This window comes from Mercurialis annua, linkage group LG4 (genome assembly GCF_937616625.2).
Source record: "Mercurialis annua linkage group LG4, ddMerAnnu1.2, whole genome shotgun sequence".
In the NCBI taxonomy this organism is placed as follows: Eukaryota; Viridiplantae; Streptophyta; class Magnoliopsida; order Malpighiales; family Euphorbiaceae; genus Mercurialis; species Mercurialis annua.
The window spans coordinates 32203280-32218112 of NC_065573.1; the positions used below are offsets into that span (position 1 = coordinate 32203280).

The 14833-nt window shown below is 30.1% G+C and overlaps 3 protein-coding genes and 1 long non-coding RNA gene across 4 annotated transcripts; 1 reads left to right on the plus strand and 3 right to left on the minus strand.

The window, feature by feature from the left end:
- Positions 1-275: 275 nt before the first annotated feature.
- On the minus strand, positions 276-1370 carry LOC126678120 (small heat shock protein, chloroplastic-like). The gene is made up of 2 exons (XM_050373004.2): positions 911-1370; positions 276-820 (listed from the first exon to the last, which is right to left on the minus strand). Exons 1-2 carry the CDS (start codon positions 1134-1136, stop codon positions 423-425), a joined length of 624 nt encoding a protein of 207 aa, XP_050228961.1. The 5' UTR covers positions 1137-1370; the 3' UTR covers positions 276-422.
- A 619-nt stretch (positions 1371-1989) lies between these two features.
- On the minus strand, positions 1990-5843 carry LOC126678263 (vesicle-associated protein 1-2-like). Its single transcript, XM_050373164.2, has 8 exons — positions 5545-5843; positions 5390-5460; positions 5123-5204; positions 4892-5007; positions 4640-4804; positions 4500-4550; positions 3236-3313; positions 1990-2377 (listed from the first exon to the last, which is right to left on the minus strand). The coding sequence occupies exons 1-8, from the start codon at positions 5594-5596 to the stop codon at positions 2270-2272; spliced, it is 723 nt and encodes a 240-aa protein (XP_050229121.1). The 5' UTR covers positions 5597-5843; the 3' UTR covers positions 1990-2269.
- A 4036-nt stretch (positions 5844-9879) lies between these two features.
- On the minus strand, positions 9880-14696 carry LOC126676755 (phosphatidylinositol/phosphatidylcholine transfer protein SFH11). The gene is made up of 11 exons (XM_050371032.2): positions 14243-14696; positions 13804-13903; positions 13305-13571; positions 13068-13145; positions 12892-12993; positions 12528-12577; positions 12335-12443; positions 12048-12107; positions 10985-11116; positions 10855-10896; positions 9880-10212 (listed from the first exon to the last, which is right to left on the minus strand). Exons 1-11 carry the CDS (start codon positions 14623-14625, stop codon positions 10168-10170), a joined length of 1368 nt encoding a protein of 455 aa, XP_050226989.1. The 5' UTR covers positions 14626-14696; the 3' UTR covers positions 9880-10167.
- LOC126676756 (uncharacterized) lies at positions 10778-12573 on the plus strand. Its single transcript, XR_007640403.2, has 3 exons — positions 10778-10987; positions 12025-12123; positions 12304-12573. It is a non-coding gene; the product is annotated as an uncharacterized LOC126676756 (long non-coding RNA).
- Positions 14697-14833: the final 137 nt, after the last annotated feature.

The following is a 14833-nucleotide window of genomic DNA, read 5'->3' on the forward strand; positions in this document are numbered from 1 at the left end:
ATTTTATATCTGTTTATATCAAAAATGGTTAAGATTGATTGGTTTGATATATTGTTCCAAATTGAAGGGAGGGGGGGATCTATGCTCTGTTTGTTATTGATTATTAATATTTTTATAATTTTATTTAATCTATTATATATAGAATTTTGAAACTTTTAAATTTTTTTATTTAATACAACCAACTTTAGAAATATTGTCCAACTTATAAAAAGTTTTATTGTAATTAATATAAAATGTAAAAATTTAAGTTCAAATTTAAAAACATTTTGGCCAAATATACAAAACTATCTCTGTAACTCCATTTAAAAAAGAACCTCTTAAATCAACAATATTACACACATCATAACAACAATCGAAACCAACACACTTAAACTATTTTTCACTAATCTATAAAAATAGTTCATATTCAGCTATCAACAATTCTACTCAATTGGAACCTCAACAACATCCTTTTTCTCATCCTCTGAAACCTTAAGCACAACAATTTTCAGAACACCATTCTTCATTTCAGCTTTAATCTCATCCAACTTGTAACCATTTAAGCTCAACTGAAGCCTACTGCTGTATTTCCTTCCGCCGCCATCTTCTTCTTCACCCGGCCCTTCACCTTTTATAACCAGAGTATCACCTTCCACGTTAATTTTCACGTCCTCTTTGCTTAAGCCAGGCATTTCCATCTTCAAATACAAAGCTTTCTCGTCCTCTTTCACGTCCCACCCTCTCCCGCCGCCGCGGGGCGATAGCGGGAAGTCCATCAACTGGTCCATCATGTTAAACACTTGGCCGAGTGTTCTTGTCGGTGAAAAAGGGTCGATCACATCTGTTGAAAGAAGAACAAATATTAAAACCTAATATTTTACTGAGGGTGTAATAACTTTGAGATGAAGTAAATATATGACTACGTACGTACCGAAGGGGAAGAAGGTTGGAGATGTGTCACGGCGGCGAGAGAGGCCGCGATCAGCGGAGGTGCGACGGTCGACGTTGACAGTACCGAGATCATCGTTGCCAGTGTGGGTGATCTGGGTGTCGGTGCTAAAGGATCGAGCAGCAGCTGCTCTGGAAGTAGAGCGGAAAGGGTTGAGCTTGGAGAAGAGTTTTGAAGAGGTGGCTCTTCTTAGAGCTGATGAAGCCATTTGTTTTAGGTGTATGAGCTTGATTCTTGATTATTGTATGGTGGGTTCGAATGATGCAAATTTTGGGTGATATATAGGAAAGAAATACGGATTATTATAGAGGTTTTGAGAAGGGGACAGAAAGTTCCAGACCTATTGAGTTCGGTTCGGCTCTAGATTATCCCATTCTTTCTGGATTTTTACTATACATTTCTATTTTCTTTTCAAACTAAAAGTTGAACAGTGTGGAATTTTATAGTGATTATTATTCGTCTGGTAAGTCTCCGATTGACTATTTATAACAAATGTGAATATTAAATACTTAATTTATTTAGATAAAATAAATTAATTTATAAAACAATTGCATTTAACTCTATATAATAGACATAATTTTTTTAATATACTCTATTTTAACTTATAAGAATATATATGGAATATAAGTAATAATTAAGTGTCTATAATACGAAAGAACAAAATTTAGATAGAATATATCAGTTTTGAACCAAAAGAGCGTAATTAAGTGAAAATATTAACAAAATAAGTAGCTCAATTGCTGATTTGTATCCACACTGAAGTAAAAAGAAACTTGATCTCTGATTAATGTATTCCTCTTTAAAGCCAAATTGGAAGGCTGGTCTTTATGCTTCAATGAAATTATTAATTCAAATACATAAATTGAAAAATAATTTATCTCTAATCTTGTCCGGGATAGAAGACCAGGACAACAAAAAAAATGTTATCCTCCTAATAATCCAAACATGCTCATGAGCATGACAGAAAAATAATTAATTCCAAAGCATAGTGGATTGGAGTATATTAAGTCCCTTTTTAGTAAGTAAGAATACCAGAATCTCCCAAAATGAAGCACAAAAAATTAAAAACAAAAACACAGATCATCTTAAGTTACAAAAAGAATGCACGTCAACAAAAGCATATGAGTCATTAGAATGCACTTCATCAACTACAAACACATCATCTGACCTAAACCAAGTTGGCTAAACCCATTAAAAATGCTAACTAAGAAAATGCATCATGCTTTGGTCATTAGTTTCTTTGCCTTTCATCATCATCATTCTTTGACTTGACTGGTGACAGAAAGGGAAATTAAGAGGAAAATTACGGCTACCGATCGATCAATTGAAACCCGTTGCTTACTACTTCTTCATGAGATACCCCAAAACTATGCCAAGTATGCCAACAAATATGACGAACATAAATGAGACAGTTGCACGGTTTTTGTTTCCTTCGCGTCTTAGAAGTTCCTGCATGTGGCAATTTCATATATAAACAATTCCAATTAATAAATTTTCAATTATCATAATGGAAGGAAAATGTATCAGACCCCGTAAATTTTCATCACAACATATAATCCACCTTAGACATGACAATAAACAGCCAACAAAATTACGTGTCATGTAATTCTAATTTACCTTTCTTTCCTACTCTCTGTATCCCCATATTTGCATACAAAAAGAAACAGATGGATAAGATGTGAATCTAATCATTTACTCATGCATAACAGCATAAAGAAGTTCAGAAACTTGTGTAGCCTCGATTACTTCTTCTAAATTAAATGTTTCGAGTGTCTAGGTAAAATCATGTAAACGAACCAATCCATTCATTGCAGTTTGAGTTTGACACGTCGAACTCTCATTTAATTCTGACATTTAGCGGCTTCTGTGCTCTCATGGAAACATGGTTCTCTAGTATCTGAATTTTGAACTTTTCCAAATTTTCACTTATTGCTTACAAACTCTATGTGCAACAACCAAGGTTTTTACCTATTGGTTTTTCCTGCTTAATATATTCAATCTGAACTCTCAAAGTATTGTCAATAGCCTCATTAATTATCAGTCAGCTGGTTCCCAAAGAGAATATCCAACATAATTTTCCCAATTTCCTAATAGTTTTAAAAATGATTGGAAGGAATTTTAAAAATAATAGCATAGATAAAAGAAAGAAGAATATATAACGAAAGCCCGGGAGATAACACAGACAGACAACAGAAACTGCCCCATATTGTACTGACTACTGAGGTCCAAACTTGTAAAACATATTTAGAATCCTGAGCCTAGGTGACGATGAATAAACCATAATCTCCACAAACTTAATAGGCTTACCAATTCCTGACGAAGCTTGGAATTTAGTTGAATTGCATTATTTTTTTCCTCGGTCAGCTTTGAAATGAGAGACTTTGCCTGCAAGTAGACCAAGCATTATCGTTTACATCAAAACCATAGACATGATCATCCTTTAAATTATATTATTACATAAGACAATTTATATTTCTATGCTCTATCAGTCTATCTCTACTCCCCAAACAGGTATTCTCCTTTTTGCCAAGAAAGCTCCATTCATGGCAACCATTGAACACAAAAGACAGTTCTTTTGATGAACACAAGACATTCATATGAGAAAGTAAACTATATTGGAAATTCATAAATACAGCAGAAATAGAAACTTGTAATATTGTCAACAGAAACACAAATGAATTAGTGTGTGTATGTAAGTGACAGAGATAAAATATTTAACAAACAATAAAAAAAGCTCCAATATTCAACTTCATAAAACATTTTAAAGGATTTATTTCATGGAAGTACAAAAAAAAAAACTCACAGTACCTATTTATCATTGAATCACTGAAAAGCATAACACAAATATGTCTCCATAGAAGATTAAGCCCTTCTCGCCCCTCGTCCTACTCTTTAATACCATTAGATTCTAACAGCATCATCACTAATTTCATGGTCCTTGCAGTACCATTGTGGCAACTCAATATGGCAATTGCCAGACTGTATATAACTTCATTGAAATGCTAGAATAAACTTACATAACATCACATCTTCTTGTCTAGTTTTCACAACCTAAGTCTGAGACTCTAAAAACATATGCACACCATTGATTTTTGTTCACAGTTCACCCCTATGTTTGTCAGAGTAAACTCCATATCTACATCTCCAACCAAGAGTAATGATAAAACCTTAAGAGATGGTGCCAGCCTCATATTCATTTATAGTCCTGTATCAACCAACAGATGCAACACCATATCTCTCATACATTTCACGATAACTCGGATAAAAGTCTACAGTGATAAAGAAACTGTAATCCTTCAAGTCAAACAAGCTATCCACTTGAATTACAATAACCAAAAATCCATAAGAATCCTCTACCTAGGCCTGGTTAAATATGCAAAAGATAAACCCAGTGGGCTCATGAACAAGTCTAACAGTTACTCAGTATTTGATCTGATCAATCTAGCAATTATGGCTATCTCTTATTATTCAAAGAGACAAACGAGTGTAATTAAGGTGGAGAAAGGCAGAAGATCAGTTCAGTGTACCAGTAAGCTAGAACAACATGCAAAGATATCAAAATGGTTTTTACCTCTGGAGATTTTTCTTGAGGTTCAGATCGCTCACCAAATGCTCTCGAGGCCTATATGCATGAAAAAAATTCAAATCAACACCAAACAATAACTTCAGGCTAAAACATTTAACCCATAAGGATCACTTTCAAGTACTCACATTTGAGAACTCGGCACCGTTTGCATTCCCATTTTCCGACACAGAACCTCTAGGCGAAGACCCTTCATCAGAACCTTCAGGAACAGGAGAAGGCGGTTGAGGTGGAGAAACATAAAGCACTCTCAATTTACACTCCTCAACAATATGCCCTGACTCCTTATTGAACTACAAGACCAACAAATAAAACTCATATAATCTCCAAAACTCACACTCACAGAAATAACAAACATAATAATCAAATATCATAATCACCATTTCCGCATTGATATCCTTTGCCGTTGCGCCGTCATGCGTTTTCACACTCTGGAGTAAGAACTTGTCCTTACATTGCAGATCAGGAGGGGCCTCCTTTTGTGCTTGCATTGTAACTGAATTCAAATCCAACGTTTAACAAATCCAATCCATTTGTAACTACCAATTTATACATCATAACATCACAGCCAGTAAACGAAATTACGAGCACTAAAAGAACAAAATGCACACCTATAACATCACAAGTGGATCGAGGCAACACGATCCCAGCATTTGGTCGAACACAATACTTCTTCGGATTTGTTGTCTTAACCTAAAAATACCAATATAATTACTACTAAAAAAACTGAACTGCAAAACAATGCAACCACAACCCAAATCTGCATTTTCAAATATATAGTTATTTTTTCATCTGGGTATCTCTAATTCTTACACAATATGGGTAATCCCCAATTTTCAAAATATGATCAAGAAAAAAAATTAAGGAAAAAAACAAACCTTGAAAGCAACATAACTGTCGGTTTTATTAGATAACTGAAGAGAACAAGAGATCTGCTTCTTCAATTCAACTAATCCAAAAATAAAAAATAAAAACAAATTAGCGAACAGTGAACACATTAATTAGTACAAAACAGATCGAAAAATTAACTGACATGGAAATTTAAGCTCGACGGGTTCGATGCTAAGAAGGTCGCCAGTGCTCATCTTGAATAAATTACAAATTTCTCAAGAAAAACAAAAAAGATTTGTTGTTTTTATTCAAAAGAGGAATTATTTGAAGAAGATCCGGAATTATATGAGAGCGTGTGGATTCTGTTTTTTTTTTCTTTAAAAAAATAAAAAATAGTTTGGTTTAATTTTTAAACGATAAGCGGAGAGATCGAGAGAGAGAAAAGAGGTTGGAAAATTGAGTGTTCTTGCGTCGCCTATTGTCGTTTTATTTTGTTTTTCTTTTCCTTCTTTTTTGTGTTTTTATTTCTGGTTGTTAAACGGTAAACGTGCGTTAATTGTAATGTACGACGACCATAGTAGTGTTCATATTAATTTTTTTCAGTTTCATAGAAACCAAAATCAAATTAATATATAAATTGAATTCGTGTGTGGTGAATAATTACAAATTTCACTAATTTTTTAAAAATGGAGTTGAATTCAGAATAATTTTATTACTAAAAAACATTTTTTGTATCATACAATATTAATATATGTGTCGATCAACTTGGTAGGTCTGGTTCATAAATTATTCAAATAAAAAAAAATGTATCAATAACTAGAACTAAACTGAACTGAATTCTTAAACTGTCCTAAAATATTTTATTTTTATTTGATAATTGGAAGTGAAATATTTGAAAGCATATAAAAATATATTCAAACATAATAATTTATATAACTATATATCGTTTGATTTTCGATTTAGTTTATTTATTTTAATTTTGAAAATCAATCAAACTAAATAAACTTCAACAATTTTAAAATAAATCCATTGAATTGAAAATTTTGAAAAAGTTACCAATGATGGATTGACATAATATTGTATTCACAATTCATTGATCTTTTGAGTTTTTGCGTATTTATCATTCAACTGTTATTATTATTATCATTACATATCATGCTATAAACCTTTTGTAACTTAAAGGTTATACTATGAATTATGTTTTAAAAGTAGATTTTGGGTTAGCTTTGAATCTCATGCAATTGAGAAATTTTCATTAGTTTTCTCATCTAAATTATTGTTATTTTCTACCTTTTCAATTCTATGGGACTTTTAGGTCTCATGTCCAAGTTGGGGTTTTGAATTGGTGACCTAAAAAAGAAGCACTAATTCTATTTTTGTTGGGCAGCATGTTATGATTGCTTACCCCATTCAAATAGGCAATACAAGAATAAAAAGGAATACAACAATTCAAATATTTGTAACTTTGATGAATTTGAACTAATGTTTTTATCTTTTTTGTAATTTAAAGAATTTCTTTCAATAGTCAAATTTGTCTAATTTAATCAATTTTATTTGATTTTACTATGATAGTAGTTATTAATGAATGTATTTTTTGGTGTTTGTCTTTTTTATTAACGTTAATGTGTCATGCAATAAATAAACATGCATAAAACTATAATTTAATTTAGTCAAAAGAAAAAATGTAACCGTAATTGAAATAAAAAAAATTAAATTAATTTCTTCGGTTATTATGAAAGAAAATTTTATAAAGGGCCACAAGAAATAGCTAAAAAAACTAATGTATATAAAATTTTCGCACAAAAAGTGTCAAACTAGTTGCACACTAAAAATTACAACTATGTGAGAGTGATACAAAATCATCTAATGAATAATTCTTTCATATTTCAACATAGAATATTATTTTTAGTACCAATAACAATATAGCAATAAAAAAATTAGTTACTAATATATTATTTATATATTTGAAAGATTATAAAAAAAATTAAAAGACTTAATAAAATAACAAGCTTTCATCAACTTAATTATATTCTCTAATTATTGTATTTGTCTAAACGTCCTGTCATTTTAAAACGAAAGTAGTATTATTTATTGCACATGCACCTTTCAATAGAATTTGAAAATCTTATATCTATATAGTTAGGAGAAATTTTTAGATAGACTCAGTTCATCATGTCATTCGTGAACTAAGTCTATCACATTATGACATGTCATTAAAATGATGGCAATCTTATAATATTCCTATTTAAATGTGTAAATAAGTAATAAACGAATTTATAAGATTGTCGTCATTCTAATAACGTGTCAGAATGTGATAGACTTAGTTCACAGATGACGTAGTGGACTGAGTCTACATAAAAATTTCATTATATTAGTTGAATGGTAAGAAAATTAAAAAATTTTCCATATTGATATTGTGGGACTAAATTGTAAAGACGTTTTCTTGAATTTTTTAAATTTGCAGAAATTAACATCATATAATAATTTGAATACACAATATTTCAAAAGTTAAACTATCATATGATGAAGTAATGCGAAGGACTTAAATTTGTTCACAGCTAAATAATTATATTATCTTGATGATATTCAGTTTCAATTTAATTATTTTTACTAGGACGTGATTTTGGAAATGTATTCAATATCATATTGAAAAAAGAGACTGTCCATGCCATAGCATAAATAATTGGAATTGAGACAAATGCCCATATCTTTTTCAATGATTTATCATCTGCTATAATGTGACCTAATTCATGAACAAGTGTCTGCTATTTTGTTGGGACCTAATATAATTAATGCCACACCTAAATCTCTAACCTTACAGTCTTTGCTCTATATATCCAAAAAGATTTAAATCTCTGTATACAGACTTAGAATAGTGATAAATTTACATTTTTCTAAATTGCAATCTCTTGTATCATTTTCATATAATTTAGGTTAATTGTAAATTAATACTCAAACTTTACTTTAATTTATAATTATAACACAAAGTTTGGAATTTGACAATTAATACACTAACTTTTATCAAAGCAGTACACCGACCAATCATGTGACAATACGTGGATGTATATTACAATATCTTGTAATTGCAAATAAGTGTAAAACATTAGTGCGGTAATCAACCATTTTCATCGATTTATCGGTTCAACTGGTTGAATAAATTACACTAAAAGATACTTAGATATGAATTAAGATCTAAGCGGTTAAATTACCTGTTCAACTGTTGGCTCAACAGGGTCAAATACAGTTCAACCGTTAGTTCAATTTGGATAACCGGTTTAATCCGGTCCAACTTTTTTCGATCAATTTTATGACTTTTATGATCAATCAGACCGAACAACTGGCCGGTTTCTAATCATTGTTTTATATAATATGTTATTTAGTGTCTCAAATTTTATTTTTTATTATTTAGTATCTTAACTTTTAAAAAGTGTAACAAATGAATTATCTAACTATTAACAGGGTTAAGACTATTTTAAAATTTATTGGTATAGTATTTCATTTTATTTCCATAGGTGTATTAGTTTTCTATCTAGATAATGTTTCCTAAAATTAGTTTACTTTGTATGATAAAGGAAAATAGTATTTTTGAGGAAAAAGTAGACATTATTTATTTATTTGAAAGAACTTTTGGTTCACATTTGAAAAAGAAAAGCCCTTTCACTGGTCTAGAAATTTCTCCGAATGGAGACACTCTAGCTGGTATGTAGCTGTACCATTGCTCTCAATAAGCTTGCCTCTTTGCTAAGTAAGAAATTTAATTCCACCACACATCCACTAATTATAAAATAATCAAATATTTTTACAAAAAGTAAAGGAAAAAGTCTTCCCAATTCATGAGATTTCCCTATTTGTTCATTTAATATTTTAAGCAAGAATCATCTAGCTTTTTTTATTACTATCGCAATGGATAAATTAAACATAAAAATATAATGTCTCTGTCCCTAAATTTAGGGTGTGTGTATTGGTCGGTTCGGCCGCCTAACATAACCGAAATTGAGATAACCAAAATTAAAATTGTACGGTCTTCCATAACCAAATAGAAATCACATTACTTTAAAATCAGACAGTAGACAAAGTGAAATAATATATTTGGAAAATTACCCTTCATATTTCATTTTTTGGAATTTTTATAAAAGTACTCATTTTACCTTTAATGTACCATTGAAGTACCAATAATCTACTAATAAACTATTAAAAAAGGGTATATTTGCCAAAAAAATCGTACAGAACGGAATTAACTAAAAAAAATAATTTTATTAACCGTAACCGTTACGAACTAAATTAACTAAAAGCCGAACCAAACTAAAATTTTGGTTTGATTCGGTCGACTAATTCGGTTATAACCGAATATTGCACACCCATAACAAACGGAAATATAGTTATTTTTGTGAAAATTGGGAAAGAGGAGCATTTATGGGAGAATTTGAACCCACGATTTTAACAGTTTGCTGCCCAATGCTTATATCATTTAAGCTACAACTCGTAGGCATCTATCTAAAGTTAAAACGTAAAAGAGGAAGAAACACACTAAATAATGTAAATGGAGCAAGAAATTGAATGTTCTTTAAACCCCATATCTTTTTGGTACTTTTTGGGTTGAATCTGGAGTTGGAAAGTTTAATTATGAGCCATAAAATTGATCTCATCATTAAACATCTTACAATAATTGTTTGTAGAACTCTTCAGATATGAATTAAGTATTGTATGCGACTCATGAGAAAATGAAATTATGAACAATACATTTATGTTCTTTTCTTTGCTTTTTGGGTTTTTCAGCAACAGAAAAAACAGTGTTTGGTTTAATCCACAGTGATGATGCAATGATTCAATTTCTAAGTGCTGCTAACTGTAGTGCAAGTTCTTCCAATACCTGACAGAGTTGAGAAATTGTATAGTCGGTTTCAACATAAAAGCTGAATAATTTGGAAACTCAGAATGACACGTCTATGATACGATATGAAATGAAACATTGAAAAACGCTTTATGTGTGAGTATTTATTATTTTATTGAAGTATTAATTTTTAAATAATTAGGACTATTAAAAAGGTTCATCGCGGTTGTTAAATTTGTGTGTCGGGATTAATTAACTCACGCTTAGTAATTTTAATCAATTAGAGACAATATCATCATGTTTAGATCGATTAACCTGCAAATTGTGCATAGTGAATGCGTTCACAAGCAGCGAAGACCTGATTTGAAAGTTTATTGACCTAAGAGAATATTATTCTACTTAATTAAAATTATTACGTGAGTTAATTGAATCTGATCACAAATTTAAAAACCGCAATGACATTTATTCTTATAAAACTAGAGAAAATCAATAATTATTCTTTAAATAGGAATTTTATTATTTTAAATGTCAAAGTTTCAAAAAAAAATTGAATTTTTTTTATTGAAGTTATATGTATCCTTAAGTTCCCAAAGAATTTTGGATTTTAAAAAGTTTCAAGCACAAAAATGTTGGCAATTTTAAAGTTTTCGTGCTTCTGAGCATAAAACTATAGAGACTAACCATCTTGGTTTCTTGAAGAGCTAATTCCAATGCTTTGAGTTTCTGGTAGATAAAGATCATTCAGCATCAGAATTCTGCATAAGACTTGAGACAATTGCATGAAACAAATATTTTGGACAGTATAACTCACAAGGTTAGTTTGTGTAAGAGAAGCTTCAAGTGCTTGGATTTTTTGAGCCTGAAGCTTCTTTTTCTCAAGAGATTTTGTTTTTCCATTTTCAGAATCATCTTGTCTTGTATCAATTTCTGTATTTTCGCCACCCTGAAATTTCGAGAAACTTCAAAATGCATTGATCAACAAAGCAGGAACTTAAAACTAAAGAGAAAATAAGTCATTTTGATCCATAAACATGTGTCAATGTCATGATCAATTTTGTCTAGTTTCATTCATTAAAGTCAAATGAACTTGAAAATTTATAGTAATTCCATATCAAATAAACTCAAATGTTCTTATAATTCCATCTCAATTTGTATCATTTGAATCTGTTTGATCTGATTTTACAAAATTTTGAATCAACTTGGCCTCAATCTATACTATATATAAAAGCACGGATGGGGGGACAGGCAAATTTACTTAATAATCCTTTTCAGTTTACTACTAAATAAAGGTTTTATAGTCATTAACTAATTGGTTATTTAATTAATCACTATTATAATTAAAATCCTAATTAGAATAGGTAGCTAAATCATCTCCAATTTAGTTTTTAGTATGTAAAAAATAACTAAATTGTCTCTAAATTAGTAGGAATACCTATTTTTTAGTTTGATTGAACTACAAAATTAAAATACTATATTTGGTCAGTATAATATTATTTAAATTTCTATCTTATTATTTTTAAAGATATTATTAATAAAATTAAATTATTTAATTATAATTATTATAAAATTAAAATAAGAATAAATTCAGTATAGAAAAAAAAATTAATAACCGAATATATTATATTTACTTTTACAAAAATTCTTAACTAATTTAATATTAATTATAAATAAAAAATTGATATAATTATAATAAATTTATTAATATGTTCATTGACGAGTTACGTTACGAGCCACGTGCATAGCACGTAATGCGAAACTAGTTTATTAAATGATGCAAAACAAGTTTGTTGATCGGAATTTATTTTTTTCTCTAAAATTAATCGCACTCGACTGCCTTTTTTGAAAATCCAGAAATCATGTGACTATGCGGGTACCTCTTTTGAAACTATGTCATTGTTCTGTCCATTATTAATTTCCTCAGCTTCAGAAACAATCTGCATGAAACAAAATGTAAGTACTAAATATCCATTCTTCAGCTTCACAACTACATTGTATAACTAGATTTTTATTTTTATGTATTTTAAGTTTATTTTAAAAAAATCTGAAACTTCAAATTATATTTATAATCTATTATTCTTCATGTTTTTTTTTTTTTGATATTTTTGATTAAAGTATTTCTGGTTCAAACAGTAAAGAAGTTTCTGCCAGATGAAAAGTTAACCTGAAGCATTTCTGTAATATCCGGATTGTTCCAGGGTCCTTTGTCACTAAATAAGCAACCACCGTAATCAGAACATGTACAATTTCCGCCCAAGAAACTTGGCAGATTACTGCATAATTATGAATTAGAAAACTCAATTATGCAGGTGAAACTTCAATGTATAAATACATACATATATAAATAAATATTCCACCTTGCATCTATAACTTCAAGCAGATTATTCTGGTAGTTGGATCCCAATACCTGAAATTTAACACTAATATGTTCTTGATGAAAGATAAAACTTAAATACTAATTTACCTCTTTAATTGCACGCTACGGATTATTTAACACCAAAATAATAGTTTTTTTATCAATTAGGCCCATGAACTTATTAAATTTTATCATTTAACTCAGATTTTTTTTGTCAATTAGTGGCATGCAGTTTTTTTTTTTTTCAAAATGATACATTTGTCTAATTGACAAAAATAGGCAAATTCAAGGAATTAATTGACAAAAAAATGAAATTATGTGTTAATAGTCCTTCGTGTGCAATTAAAGAAGAATAAAATTCTTACTTGAATCTTTGCTAATGTACGGACATCAAGAAAAGCTTTCAGAGCTTTCCATAACATCCTGAATCCAGATCCAGCATTCACTATAAATAGTTGATTTAATGTCTGAAAATTTATGTCATACTTAAGACCGATCAGAATCAAATAAAAACCTTGAAAGGAATTTCACATTTTTATACCTCAGGATAGTAGTTACTGTCGATTTTCTGAATTTCCATAAACAGACATCTTGCAGGCTTTGAGAAGTTGGACATTCCCTAACAACATAAATTCATCGAGAAAATAACTATTTCAGACCATAAACTTATGTGATGGGCCAATTACATCCAATTTCATTCATTAAGGCCAAATAGATTCAAAAATTTATAACTTCGATTCAAATGGATCCATTTGATTCCACAATATGTGGTGCTTACCACTCCTTTGACATCTAGAATACTTGTCGTTGATGCGATATGCATCTTAGCTGCCATCGAACATGCGGGAAACCTCAAATTCAAAGTCTTTTCTTGTTCAGAGACGTGATACTTTACAAATTTTTCAATGTTTGTAACTTGGAATAGTGTAATTAAATCTACCATTCCAATCCTTTCAATGTATAATGGTCTGCCACATTTATCAACCCCATGGAACCCGTGAGGATAGCATTTCTTTACTTCTGTGTGCTCCTTAAATTTAAATTCCTGGAACAAGAAGGAAACAGAAACATGTGAAACACATGCCACAGCCCAACAATATTTTTTTTATCAGAATGAGTTTTTAGATATTAAATTCAAAAGCATTTATAAACGGAAATAAAACACGAAAGTTTACGCATAGCAAACTAGCATAGAACAAATATATGAAGAAGACATTGTTTCTAAAAGGGCAATAAAATTTGCATATCAGGATTAATTCCTTTACAAATTAAGTCACCTTTGGGATTGCGTCAACCTTATAATCATCACGCCACTTGAGATAATTTATGAACATTTCCTTTGCTTTTGAAAGATCAAAGTCCCTCATCCGTAGAAATCTAACACCACAAAAATAATAGGATATTGCATAATAAATTATGAACTTTAGTATATTTTGTAATTTTAACACAAAATTTTAACTTAGACAATTTAAAACACGAACTATCAATTTTTTTACAATTCAAAAGACTGTACATTTTTCTATTCCTATAAAAAGATGTTGATATAAAGAACTGAATATATATTGTTCCGACGTTATATCAACAAATTTTTTATCGAAAATTGCTCCATGTTCCAAATACTTAAAAATGGTACATTTGGTATTTTAAGTAGATCAATGGAAATTAATGTAAAATTGATCGACATAAAAACACATATTCTAGTATGAGTAAACTGACCTTAAAAGAGTGTGATAGTCATTATGCTTATTCCCTAGTAAATAACCTTCAAGAAACAACAATTTTCGAAAAGCTTCAACACGTTGTTCATCTCTAGGATCATGAGTTCCTTCAAGAACATCCTTCAAGCTTTCGGTCCTTCCATATTTCTTCAACGAATCTCGAATCTTGAAAGGCTTAATCAACATTGACTTGATACCCGAGATAGATGAAGAAGCCTTGGTTTCTTCTGCAGAAGGAAGAAGATAGTAGGATTCAATTGGCGGATGAATGGATTTAATAATCTTGACTTTTGCCAATTTCGATTTCTTCGGAATTGAAGATTCTTCGCGTTCTTCGCGCAATATGATTATGTCTCGACATGTTTCTTTTGATTTAAACATGTGTTCTTAGCTGACAAAAACGAAATTAAATCCAAAAACATTAATGAAAAATGTGACTTGAAAAAGTGGGAGAAAACTTGGAAAGGAAATGAGAAGAGCAATGATTAATAATCAATGGAAATAAATATAAAGTAAGGAATCGAATGTTATACTTTGTTGTCCAAAATTGGATTTCAAGCTTTTGTTTTGGGGAATATATTGATTGTTA